At 43.0% G+C, this 14,073-nt stretch overlaps 1 protein-coding gene across 7 annotated transcripts in view; it reads left to right on the forward strand.

Moving 5' to 3' along the window:
* Window positions 1-14,073, forward strand: part of C10H1orf141 (chromosome 10 C1orf141 homolog) — a 42,504-nt gene that overhangs the window by 9,532 nt on the left and 18,899 nt on the right. For 4 of the 7 annotated variants that reach the window (XR_003858872.1, XM_029617519.1, XM_029617514.1 and 1 more), the window contains 5 exons: window positions 1,915-2,084; window positions 7,648-7,757; window positions 7,924-8,030; window positions 12,681-12,822; window positions 13,827-13,953. Coding sequence is in view for 6 of the 7 variants with exons in the window: in XM_029617519.1 (XP_029473379.1) it covers window positions 1,915-2,084; window positions 7,648-7,757; window positions 7,924-8,030; window positions 12,681-12,822; window positions 13,827-13,953 (656 nt within the window). In the remaining variant the exon portion in view is untranslated. The remainder of the gene's footprint in view (window positions 1-1,914; window positions 2,085-7,647; window positions 7,758-7,923; window positions 8,031-12,680; window positions 12,823-13,826; window positions 13,954-14,073) is intronic. The other 3 variants (XM_029617516.1, XM_029617517.1, XM_029617518.1) reach the window with 2 other exon arrangements.

Raw genomic sequence — 14,073 nt, forward strand, 5'->3', positions numbered from 1 at the left:
TGTGAGGCGGGGTGAGCATGCACTGAGCACTGGTTCTGACCCACTCTGAGTGTTGGGAGCAGGTCTGGCAGCCTCAAGCAGCAGCCGAGGGTAACTGAGCCGGCCTCCACCATGCTAACTTCTTCCTCCTGCTGCACTTGTGTAGAGGAAGCTGGTCCATTGTCATGGGTTCGTGTGTCTCCACCCCCCTTTCTCCCTTTGTTTTAAAATTTGGAAGAGAATCCGGTGGGGCTTTCAGTGCTTCCCTGGCTCTTCTCTTGGCCAGATGAGGCCTCTCCATGTGTGCATTGTCTGCTCCCTGGAGGCTGATTTGCCACACAACAGTTTTGACAATGTAGATGTGCCTCGGGCTTAAAAACGTTAGGAAAAATTTTAAACAAAGGTTTTAATTTGGCTTATATGGTCTCTTCGCTCACTCTAAAATAATATCTGGATGCTTTGACAACTCAGGGTATCAAAACTGCTAAGCAGCTTGTATTATTTATTTATTTGTTTGTCAAATGCAGATCAGAGCAATACATTCATTTATTTTTTTTTATATATACTGACATTTGATCTGAGATATCAGACCGGTTTACATTCAGGTACTGTAGGTATTTCCCTATCCTCAGAGGGCTTACAATCTAAGTTTTGTACCTGAGGCAATGGAGGGTAAAGTGACTTGCCCAAGGTCACAAGGAGTGACAGCGGGACTTGAACCTTGGTCTCCTGGTTCATAGTCCACTGCTCTAACCACTAGGCTATATATGTATGTTACATGTATGCTACATATAACATACATATACTATAACAATAAAATGCTTTAAAAACTGTATCTCTGCTGTAACTCTACTTAATTATTTTGCCAAGTAAAAGGGATTCCAATGGCGTCAAGAGCAACTATCTGGTTGCCACTAATTCTAACGATGAAATGTGGGTAACGGAGGTAGATATTTAGAAACATAGAAAGTGATAGCAGTTGAAGACCTCCAGGCCATTCTAAATCTGCCCATTACGTACTGCAGACCCTGCTTGATGACCTACCTTACCCACTATTAAGGATCTTCTATGATTAATTGATGCCTCCCTGAATTTTGGTGCTGTTTTGCCCCCACTACCTCCACCTGGACACCTTTCCAAGCGTCTTCACTTCTGTGAAGAAATACTTCCTTACAATGCCCTACTTCTCTCTATATTATGACCTCTTGCTCTAGGATTCCCTTTCCATCTTGTGAGCTATTCATACCCTTGAGCCTTTGATTAACTCTTATAGCCCTATTCGACTGGAGGACATCCATACTTAGATCTGTCTGTCTCACCTGCACAATACCTGAAAGATATCTCACAATTCCAAAAAATGTATCTTCATCAATGCCATACTTTTAGGTCTCACAAACTGTTCTGAATTTGAAAAGCTTGCAAGCACAGCTGTTTTCAGAAAACACAGAAGCCTCATGCCTAGAGTCTGAGTAGACAAGAACAGTGGGTGTGAAACTAAAAATAAGAAACCAGTGACGTGGAATAGCATTTGGGTAAACCCTTCTGAAAGAAGACTGCATGCTTGTAGAATTCAGAGGAACGGCCTTTACTATCAGACTGATGAGACTCTCTAGCATGCAGCACCTAGAACTAAGTGTGGGTAAAGGTATTGCATGCAAATAAGTGAACCATTTGCTCCAGCCTTTCTCACATTTCTGTTCTTTCATTTCTCCTATGTTGGTTGTTAGGGTTCCAACTTACATCAAAGCACACCGGGCAAAGTTTGCTTGACCCTGCTCTTTGTGTTTTTTTACTCTTTATTTTTCCTGTATTTGCAATTATTCCAATCTTTATTTGCTGATATGAGTGAAACCTTCAACTAGAGATTTACTCAGTGTTGAGAACAAAAGTAGATTTATTTTCTAAAGTTTAAGTACAATTGTGCTTCCTCTGCAGAGCAGATATCTAGAAAACATAAAAATGATGCATTCTGTGAGTGTCCCGCTTACATTTAACTTTGAATCAGAGTGTGATCCACTCAGTACTTCGAGAACAAATATTTCTCTGCTCAGTTCAACTTCAGAGACCAAAGAAGACAAGGAAAATCTCATTCACAAACAAACAAGGTGACTGAATTTTGAAGCTTTTATGATTGGTTGTGTATTTTAATTTACCAAATACGTGCAGTAAAATAGCAATTACGTACTTATGAATTTTAAGAGTTGCTCGCATTAAAAGGCCCATATGCGCGAGTATCTGGCCAAGTGCGAGCAACCTGTATTTTAAAACAGCCCAATTACATGCGTATACGTGCGTCCATAAGCAAATCAGTGTGCAGAAAAAAGGGGCGGAGTTAGGGTGTGTCAGGGACATTCTGGGGCAGGACCCAACATTCACGCACGTAAATTCAGATTTTAAATTCCATGCTCACAGTGCACATTGGGCTCTTACCCTTGCTTATTTACTTCTGTTCTTGATGAGGTACAAGTCTGAGGAAAACTCGTTTAGGTCTAAAACAACTGGATGAGGGGTCTGGGTCAAACTGGGGGGAGTGCAGGCTGAAGAACCAGAGGGGTCTGAATGACCTAGAGAAAGACTGAGCCATCTGGTGGACTGACGGATCAAACTGGCTATTTCCTTCATGCGTGTATGTTTTAAAATCTGCTTAGCTGCATGTGTTAAAGCTGACAAATTCCTATGGAAGATACTTGATTATTCTTTGCTCGTATCACCTCTTAAAATTAAATTTAAATAAGAGGGAACTTATTTGCGCAAATGATTTAAAATTCCAGTGTATGTGGGAACACATGCACGCGTTTTAAAGTATTTAAAATGTTTCGAGCCATTATCACGGTCAAGCAGAACTCGAAATATGAATCAAGAAGGAATGAATAAATAAATAAATAAATAGATAAAGTATAGAGAAGGGCAACAAAAATGATAAAGGGGATGGAATTTTTGCACTATGAAGAGAGGATACACAGATTAGGGCTCTTTAGCTTGGAAAAGAGATGGCTGAGAGGGGACATGATAGAAGTTTATAAAATCATGAGTGGGTTGGAGCGAAGGGTTATATACCCTTTCAAATGATACTAAAACAAGGGGACACACCATGGAACTAACACCCAGTAGATTTATTTAAGTATTTATTTATAAAACTTTTATAACACATAACCAGTAAAACTATAAAGGTGTTTTACAAATAAACATCCATAGTCATAAACAAATACAATTCACAAATAAGCATTATTCATAAAACTTTTACAGTAAAGACATAAAATAAAAAGTAGAAAGTATTTTTTTCACTGCATGCACAATCAAACTGTGGAAACTGTTGCCATAAGATATGGTCAAAGTGACTAGCATTGTGGTATTTAAAAGACGTTTGGATAAGTACCTGGAGGAAAAGTCCATAACATAATATTAGTCATTGTTAGTAATCTGTTGCAAGGAGCTGGGAGTTAGCAATCTGTTAGTAAAGCTCTATTGTTAAAGCTGGGAATTAGCAATCTGTTATTAGAGCTCTGTTGTTAAAGCTGAGAGATAGCAATCTGTTATTAACGGAGTTGCTGGATATAGCAATCTGTTATTATTTAGAATAGTTGTGGGTGGATCCTTGGACCAGTGGCAGGTGACCACACCCTCGGGGAAAATCCCGAGAGGGGCCACTGGTCAGGCTTAGTGTAGGAGACAGACACACACTAGTTCGTTTATTAGACACTATATTAAACCACCAGAGGTGGCAGTAGTGAGCTGGAAGTGCCCAGCTGGGCTGTAGTCTCTCAGTTACTGGAACAGCGATCCCAAGATGGCTGAGCTGTAGAGAAACTAAGAAAGTGAGTAGGCAAGACATGCAGAGTTCAGGAACACGTCCTTGATGGTAACACTCACACCATAGTCTCTTGAGGCAGCCCAGGAGTTGGTATGCATTAGGCCCTCGAGGAGCGAGTACCTGGTTCCAGGGAAAGCTCTGAGAGATAGATGGAAACTCACTGATGTTATAAGCAACAAAGACTTCTTAGTAAGCAGTATATTAAACCACCAAAGGTGGCAGTAGTGAGCTGGAAGCACCCGGCTGGGCTGGAGTCCCTCAGGTATTGGAACAGCGATCCCAAGGTGGCTGAGCTGTAGAGAACTAAGAAAGTGAGTAGGCAAGACATGCAGAGTTCAGGAACAAGTCCTTGATGAATACTCACACCATAGTCTCTTGAGGCAGCCCAGGAGTTGGAATGCAGTAGGCCCTCGAGGAGCGAGTACCTGGTCCCAGGGAAAGCTCTGAGAGATAGTTGGAAACTCACTAATCTAGTAAGCAGCGATGACTTCTTAGCAGAAGTGATATTCAGGAGCTGGTCCGGGACGTGGGCCCTCGAGGAGCGAGTACCGGTTCCGGACTGCGATCTGAAATGAAAAAGAGAGAGTGAGGCCCCTGAGGAGCGGGTACCTCTAGTGAAGTCCGAGGAGGCAGAGTAGCTAGGTTTGCGGAGAGCGAAACCTATCCGCAGTGACCTGGAGGAAGCAAACCCTTGCTAACTTGTCTTGTTAGCGAAAACTGAGACCTTAAATATCTGGAGCTGATGATGTCATCTCAGGGGGATGCCCCTGAGGTTCGCACCAACGCCGGTACATCAGTCGGGCCGCGCGCGCACGCACCCTTAGGCATCTGGTCAATATGGCGGCTTGTAGCGTCGAGCCGGTCCGGGAATGCCGGAGGAGGACGGCCAAGAGACACCGCATCAGCTAGCCTTCCATCAACCCCAAAGGGAGTCGCCAACGAGGTAAGGTGGGCGGAGCAGAGATGTCGGACAGCGACGGACACAACAGTCATGAGGACTAAATAAAGCTATTTCTATCCCTGGGAGTGAATAACAATAGATTTACTTTTTGGACTTTGCCAGGTACTTGTGAACTGGACTAGCCATTGTCGGAGACAGGATGCTGGGCTTGATGAAACTTGGTCTGACCCAGCATGGCATATCTTATGTTGTTAATGTGTCACAGAATTTGAATGAAAGGAAATAGATGAGTGGTATGTCTTGCTATGTATGGACTCCAGTAGGTACCTAATCCTAGTTGTATTCTAATGGTCAAGCAGTATACTTTCATGAATATGTCCAGCCTACATAAGAATATAATTTACCATACTGGATCAGACCTAGGATCCATCGAGCCCTGTTTCCATCCTGTTTCCATCAGTAGCCAATCCAGGTCAAATATACCTGGCAAGATCCCATGCTATTATTGCACAGTGATAAATAGTGGCTATTCCCCAAGACTACTTGGTTAATAATTGCTTATGGACTTCTCTTCCAGGAATTTGTCCAAACGTTTTTTAAACCCATCTGCTCTAATTGCCTTAATCACGTGCTTCGGTAATGAATTCCAGAGCTTGATTGTATGTTGAGTGAGAGAGAAAATTTTCCAATTTGTTTTGAATGTGTTACTTATTAACTTCATGGAGTGTCCCTTAGTCTTTATATTTTTTGAAAAAGTAAGTAATCAAATTACATTTACCCATTCTCTTCCACTCTGTAAGGAACTGTGTATGTGTGAGCCTCTTTTGCCATGTCGCAGCCTTGTAGGTAGAGTCCTGAGACCCACTCCAATGGCAGGTGAGCGAGTCTTGGCACGGGCCAGACTATGACTGAGTCCAAACGTCTACACAAAGACCAGACTACGGTTGAAGCCAGATAAGGACAAAACTGACGGTTTGAGGCAAGGCTTATGGCTTGCGATAAGGCTGAGTCTAAAGCAGAACAGAAGACTGAAACAAAGCTGAAGACGGCTGGAGGACTTGGGTAGGAACCATGAGACCTTCTTACTGAGCAACAAATTCAACTCCAGGCAGACTAAGTAGTCTTCAGCGTGTGACATCATCATCGGGGAGTGTACCCGACTCCCCCACCAACATACACCGAATCGTGTGCACCGATGTGTACGCACGCCCTAAGCGTCTCTTCGCTGGGTCCTAGTATCGCTTGTAACAGAGTGTCCAATGGCTGCTCCCTGCCGCACGGTGATTATCTGCCGCCGAGGAGACTGGGAAGGTGGCTGAATTCTAACACACTCATGATTTTATCTGTCTTATCCCTCAGCCGTCTCTTCTCCAAGCTGAACAGCCCCAACCTCTTTAGCCTTTCTTAGTAGGGGAGCCGTTCCATCCCCTTTATTATTTTGGTCACCCTTCTCGGTACTTTTAGCAATGCAACTATATCTTTTTTTGAGATGCGGCAGCCAGAGCTGCACATACTATGCTAGGGAAGGCCTCACTTTGGAGTGATACAGAGGCATTATGACATTTTCCGTTTTACTCTGCATTCCTTTCCTAATAATTTCAACATTCTATTTGCTTTTTTGACCACTGCTGCACACTGAATCTAGGATTTGAAAGTACTGTCCCGCTATGACACCCAGGTCCTTTACCTGGGCGGTTTTCCTAATATGGAATCTAACATCTTGTAATGACAGTGTAGGTTACTTTTCCCCATGTGCATCACTTTGCGCTTATCCATATTACATTTCATCTGACATTTAAATGCCCAATCTTCCAGTAAGAAACCTAGACACATTTCCTAAACTCAGACTCCTGTACCTGGGACTAGATCAATCTGAGAATGTTTCTAAACTGGTACTTACACTAACTGGTGGGAGCAGGGGTTACTGAGCTATGCACTGCTTTCATAATGACATCTGATATCTTCTTGGTATGCATGCAGCAGGTACAGTGAGAGAGCCGCAGATAGGTCAGTTGGCTTGCAGTATGTGGCCTACGTTTATGGAAGAGAATATGGGGATAACAAAGAAACACTGAAGATCAGACATAATAACTCTAGGAAGAGAGAGATAGAATATGAAGAGTCTAAACCAGGGGTCCCTAAACTTTTCAAGGAAGGGTCTCATAAGGCATTTCAAATCACCAATAAGGCAGGGTAGAGGCGGGGGGATCCCCTTCAGAGACTGCTGAGAAGGGTGGGACGTATCTGATCATTTTGATAATATGAAATGCTGGGAAAGAGAGGGGGACTATCTGCTAGTGGTGTGAAAGATAGTAAGAGTGTCGGTAATAATATTTCTAGATTTCTTGGAAGATGGCAACCCTCCAACATCCCCTTGAAGTGCACCCCTTCCTTCATCTGCTCCCCTGAGGTATAGGGGTGCATGTGTGTATGTTCCGTGGTCCCTTCTCTCGCCCACCCCTCTCCTTTTCCCCCTCTCTCACTCATTGCCCTCCCTCTATCTGGCCTCTCCGGCAGCGGCTCTCCTAATTTAGGTCAGTCTGGCTGGCTTTTCCCTCGCTGGCGGGGCCCGGGAAACCTCGCCAGCCTTTCTGCTGCCAGCACTGCAAGTGAAAGATAAATCCTTCCCCCGCGGGTCAAATTCAGCCCACGGGCTGTCATATCAGAATAACTGGGTAACTTAACCCTGCCCCGGAACACCTCCAACTTATCTTAAGCGTTGGCATGACTGATATCTTTCACCTGTTTCATTTGAGTTCCCCTTATCTAATCACTGTGGGACATTAGCCATTGTAACTGTATGAAAGAGTGACAGCTAAAGCTCTATACACCAAATCATGCTATTCTATTTACTTATTGCAGAAACTTTTCAAATACTTTTCAACCAGATGCTGATTACAAAGACTTTATAAGACGAGAGCAACACTGTGTATTTTTTTAATCTTATAATTCCCAGCTCTACATTAGAGCCACCGGCAACAGCAAGGAGGAGTATCGGACATAATCGCCATGTGAGGCCATTCAGTGTTCCAGAACATCTGAAAATCAAACCAAATTATCAGAAAGGTAAAGTACTTTTTCCAATAACTGAAATATACACCTAGTTCACAGTACAGTCTTTTTGGTGTCATTGTTCCTATTCAGTTTTGTTCTTTTAAAAGCTTGCCATTCTCTCGTAGAGGAATGCTGATATTATGATTTTTGTTCTACTTTTTTTTCCCCTTTGTGGCAGAAAGTAAAACTTTAAAAGAAGGTATCTCTAATGTAACATTAAAGTCCAAATCAAAATCTGCAGGTTATGGAAAATCAATGTTCAGAAGAGCAAAGTGGATAACTGAGGTAGGCAACATCAGTTAACATGGCACTTTAATTATCAACATTTTCAAGTTTTCTCTACAACCGTCACCAGTCTTTTCTAATTAGGAGCACAAATGAATTTGCTTAGATTTATTTATTTTATATTCTGCTTTTCAGGTACTTTATTTAAGTCGGAGACTCCCTCTTTTGCCTTGATATATTGGTTTTTACATTATTCCTCCTGCCTCAAAATTCCTTGACGCCAATGCCTTTCAGTGAGAGGGAGTACATCTCACTCTTTTCTAATATAAGTAAAGACATTTTTCCACAAGCACAGAATAAGAAAAATTCCTTTTTGAAAAGACCATACATTTATCTAAGAAGCTTTCCAATGTTTGTATGCATGATTATGAATCTTCATCATTTGACTCAGTTACACTTTGCCTTATTTAGAAGAGCATTCAGCTACAAAAGATGTCTTCTCTGTATGCTCATGTAGGTGTGCTCAAAAGAACACTCTGAGCAAAGGCTTTTAGAAATCGGTAAACAGCACCTACTTTAACAAGAGACAGACAAGTTTATACCTGTTAAGCATCTACTAAAAGCACTTCCTGTTGAAGCTTTATTTCATACAAGGCAGTGCATAGGGATCTTTCTTCTGTACTCTAGTGTCTCTATTCCTGTCATACATACAACCGGGCATAAGTTTTACAATTAAAGCATTGTTTTTATAATTTTTTTTATTTCCATCTGAAAAGAGTCTTCATAAATAGTTGATACCCAATCTGGGTTCTACTTCTTTGCTTGGGCATGCGGTTCTTTATAGAGTATTTACATTTTTCCTGTTGATAAACAGGTTGAATTAGCCATGCTGTCTGGGACGTTCTCCGGGTGGCCCTGGGTGGAGCTTCTCTCAAAGATTACAGAGCTTTGACTCTGTGCGCCTGCGCAGTTCTTCCCGCGCGATCATCATTTCTCCTCAGTTGTTTTTTTTTCCATGCTGCTAGCTGCATGCGGATTTCGTTTTTATTTTTTTTTCACTCAGTTGAATCCCCAAAACAGCACTTTTAAGTGCTACCATGGTGCTCAGGCCTCCAGGGTTCAAATACTGCCAATGCGGAAGTAGTTATGTCCATCACAGATGGACATAACTACTGCTACATCTGCCTTGGCCCAGAGAACAACCAGTCCACCTGCAGGGACTGAGGTAGGATGTCGCCCACAGCCCAGAATAACGAGCTCAGAAGATCGCCAGATTGAGAGAGGAAGAGGCAGGTTCATATGCCCCGGTGTGGGAATGCCTTTCTTCTCACTCATCCCAGGGGCCAAAGACGCATCTAGTGGAGCAGGTAAGGAGAGCCTCCTCTCTGGACCCACCTGGCAGCAAAAAAAGACAGAATCAAGTGGGACATGCTTCCACAGCGCTCAAGCTCCCCCACACCTCAAATAAACATCAGGCTTCGGGGGATGTGTTGGTAAAATCCACACCGAGAAGTGATGCCAGCCATTAGCAGAATCTGAACCCTATGGGCCGGTGAAGGCGTCGAAGCAAAGTAAGCACGACACACAACTCAAGGATGACTCAGCCCTTGCAAAGAAGGGCGTACACGATGCACAACACAAAGATGCGTTGCAGATTGCACGCAATGCATTGAAGCGCAGCTCTCAAGTGCCACTCATATTGACGCAGGTGCTCCCCAAAAAGATGACGATGCAGGAACACAAAGCAAAGCGTTAATCTATGACGCACACAACACACACCAGCCATGAGTCAAACCCACTGAAGTAAGAGATGGTTCGTAAACACAGGCCTTCCCAAAAGCAGGCTTCCCACAAGAAAAAACTGGATCCTCATGTTGGGTTCTTGCTGGAGGAGCTTGGTTTTTCAGCTGGTGAACCACTCTCAGATGACAATTATTCAGTGGGAAGAGTCTATTCAGATATGTCTTCACGGATCTGGAAGAGGGCTTGCACCACCTCCTTCGAACAGTGTATGAGGCATTCGAAACATCAGCCTGTATATTGGCGTTGTACACAGCGGCCTGGAGAACAGCCTGGCTGTGAGCTAGTGCCATACATGAGGATGTCCACGAGAAGTTGGCAGATCTGCTGTGTAAGGGAGACAACCTGTTTGGGGACAAGCTATGGGAAACCGTATTCCAGCTTAAAGAACAGTCTTGTCTCTAGCTTCCCCAGCAGAACAACAGTCCTCAACCAGGAAGTATTATCCAACTTACAAGAAGTCCTATTACCAAAGGTGCCACTTCAGGCCATACACACCCTACCATCCACTGGCATACCAGCAGCCGCAATAGTCACAATCCAGGAATAGACCAAAAGGCCAACTTCAACAGAGACAACAGGGCAACAACCCAAAACTACAACAGGGTTTTGAGGGGGGCCTGGATGCTGCTACTGTTATCAGTGGGGGCAGACTGTCCAAATTTTAGGACTCTTGGGAAGTAATCACACCGGACCGTTGGGTATTAAGCATCATCCGTGAGGGATATAGGCTAAACTTCAAAGCAAATCCGGCTCTCCCCACCTGGTTCCCTCAGCGCGAGACCACATGCAAGCGCAACTGTTGCAAAGAGAAGTGGGCTCTCTACTTCAACAACAGGCAATCCAAGAGGTGCTTCCACACCGATGCAGCAAGGTGGTTCTACTCCCAATACTTCCTTATTCCAAAGAAAACAGGGAGACTCCACCCAATTTTGGATTTGCAGGCCCTCAACACGTTTATTTGGAGGAAGACGTTCAAGATGACATTCCTCAAGTCCATTCTGCCTTTCCTATAACCCAATGATTAGATGTGCTCACTGGATTTCAAAGATGCTTACTCCCACATACCAATACACTGTTCTTCATGGTGCTACCTGTGCTTCCATGTCAATATGCGACATTACTATTACAAAGTTCTCCCCCCTGGACTCTTGTCCGCTCCGAGAATTTTCACAAAATGCTTAGCAGTAGTGGTGGGCCACCTGAAAAAGAAGGGAATTCAACTGTTCCCTTATCTGGACAAGTGGCTTCTGGTATCATCATAGGAGACTACTCTTTAGACACACTTGATGCACACGATAAATTGTTTAAAAGGTCTAGGATTCGTAATAAACTTTGAGAAATCCAACCTTCAACCGACACAAACTCTTCAGTTCATAGGAGCAAGCATAAACACCATCTCAGGAAAGCATTCCTCCCGGAGGACAGAGCTCAAACCTTTCACACTCTAGCAACAAGTTAAAAAATTGTGCACTAGGGATATGAATCGTTTTTTGACGATTTAAAAAAATCGTCCGATATTTTTTAAATCGTCAAAAATCGTTAGAGTGTGCAATACAATAGAAATTTTCCCGATTTATCGTGAAAAATCGTTACTCCCATTAGTGTCCACTAACGGGAGTTATTTGGGGGGAGGGCAGGAAAACCGGCACACCAAAACAACCCCTAAACCCACCCTGACCCTATAAAACTAATCCCTTACCTTCCCCCACCCTCCTGAACCCCCCCAAAACGTTTTACGAGTACCTGGTGGTCCAGTGGGGGCGCGGGGACCGATCTCCCGCTCTCGGGCCATCGGCGCCATTTTGGCTGCCACTCAAAAATGGCGCCGATGGCCCGATAAAAAAACCCAACCCCATCCGACCCTTTAAAAATGGCCCCTTAGCTTCCCCCACCCTCCCGATCCCCCCAAAACATTTTAAAATTACCTGGTGGTCCAGTGGTGGTCCCGGGAGCGATCTACCATTCTCGGGCCGTCGGCTGCCACTCATAAAGATGGCGCTGATGGCCCTTTGCCCTTACCATGTGACAGGGTATCCGTGCCATTGGCCGGCCCCTGTCACATGGTAGGAACACTGACTGGCCGGCGCCATCTTTAAAGATGGCGGCGGCCAGCCAGAAATTCTAGTATCTATACCTTGATGGGGGAAAGGGGACAAGGGTGGTTTGTAAACGAAAGGTAATGGGAGAAATACTGGAAGCTATGTCTGATGGCTTTCCAATGAAAGACCGAGAAGAGCATAGCAAGGGACCTTGAAAGATTATAGAAGAAAAGTAATATCAAGATAGAACAATACCTCAAAAGGTGACCATTGTGATCTGCTAGTGGAAAAATATTAATCTATTATTTTAGTGGGGAACGACTGCATGGTATAATAGTAAAAGGTTGTACTTTGCCTCTAAAATGAACTTGAAGGTTCATATTTATTAGGTATGAAATGTGTGCGCACACCAGCATAGCTGCAAGACCCATCCAGTTTGCCAAGTTTCCTTTTTTATTACAATACTGCAGACACTGTGTGGTTTCTGATTTCACGCCTGCTTCTCCACTGGAAAGGACCTTCTGTGCTTGCCCTATGCATTCTTGAATTGATCATGCTTTCTCCCTCCCACCGAGAAATATACGATATATATCTCCAACCCTTTCCACGAATCTCCAAGACCCTTTTTTGTTTAGTTTAAAATAAAGTAAAAAATGAAAACTCTTCATCATTTTGCAGCTGCATAAAGTTGATTTCTATTGGAACTTATGCCATTCTTCATGATAATTTATTATACACTTTTATAAAATCTTAAATACATTATTTGATTTTTAGTAAAATAAAAATAGTTGGAGAGTAATAATGCCAAAATACAAACTGCAAATCTCTCTTGCATGGGGCTTGTGTTCCAGTATTTTTCATTGTATAGGTTGAAGGTATCCCGAAGCTGGACATTTTATGCCAGAATGAGTGGAAAACACCGATAGGATCTGTTCTTGAACACGCAGACATCTCCCACTGGTATTCACTGACAGTTGCCCATAGTCCACAGGAAAGCACGATTTTAACTGGTATGGACTACTGAAATATGAACTAAGTCCTCTTTTTAAATGATACTTAAAATATTCAGGTGATATTATGGGAAGATGAGAAGTCAAACATATTCTAAGGACTCAAAAAAGATAAAATTATCAAGAAGAATGATTGCTATCTTAAGTGTCAGTTTTGTATAAAAGTTATACAGTTATTTGTATTTGTAATGACATTTTCTCCCAATTAAATCCAGTCTCTGTTTTTAAATAAATATAGTACATAATTATTATTGGTACCCACTGTTTAACTATGTTGAAAGTGTGCATATATGGGCTGGCTCGGTGGACAGTGCTACACGCTGCCGTGTGGAAGATCTGGATTTGGATCCTGGCCTGGACTCTGCTCCTTGGCTCAGCTGGGGATGTTACGGCAGCGGTCATAGCCCCTGGTGGGAGGGAAGGAGTCTCTGCCATCACACAATAGAGACACCCAGGGGCTATATAGCAGGGTCCACATTAGCCGGATTCCAGAGAGTGCTGGTGGATTTATAGCCACTGGCCAAAGACTGTCAACTGAGGTAACTGAGTTGACAAGGGGGGGGGCGGGATATAAAAATAGGCTGCTACAGCCTTATAGAGGCCATTTCTGACCGAGCTGGAAGCCCAAAGAAACAGGAAGAGACTGCCAGCCCAAAAAATCTCAAACAAAAAAACCTGTGATATTACGCATCATTCTGTAATATGTGAGAAAGGATAAAAAGTGCCATGGCACCAAAACTTACAAGTAATTCCATAGATGGGAGCTCATAGTTGAAAAGTCCCGGTAAACTAAAACTAATAATTAGATATAAAGAAAAAGACCCATAACCTTGAGAAAAGTTCCTGTGCAAACTGAAATGTTGGATTATATCGAGACAGAATAAATCTCCCCACTTGTTATGCTTTGGAACGCACGTTATTTGCTTTAAAGCTTATCTAGAACTAGTTGACATGCTTTTGCGTAAAAATATTATCAAAGCTACTGTTTCTCTTTTTTTCACCAGGAGATGAAGCAGATCTGCACAGGATTTACAGTGAGGTTGGCAAACTGATTGCTAATCAAGTGCAGAGAGACAAAAAAAGCCAGGCTGATAGATCTGATCAGTTACACTCAGCTAACCTAAACTCAAGGTAATTGTTAAGAAAAATCTTCAATATACTTTTAGTTTCAACGCAGTCAATAATATAACTGAATAATGCTAGACTTTAACATTTCTAAATAAAGTCAACAATATTAAAAGCCAGAACCTT

This window comes from Rhinatrema bivittatum, chromosome 10 (assembly GCF_901001135.1).
Source record: "Rhinatrema bivittatum chromosome 10, aRhiBiv1.1, whole genome shotgun sequence".
Classification (NCBI taxonomy): domain Eukaryota; kingdom Metazoa; phylum Chordata; class Amphibia; order Gymnophiona; family Rhinatrematidae; genus Rhinatrema; species Rhinatrema bivittatum.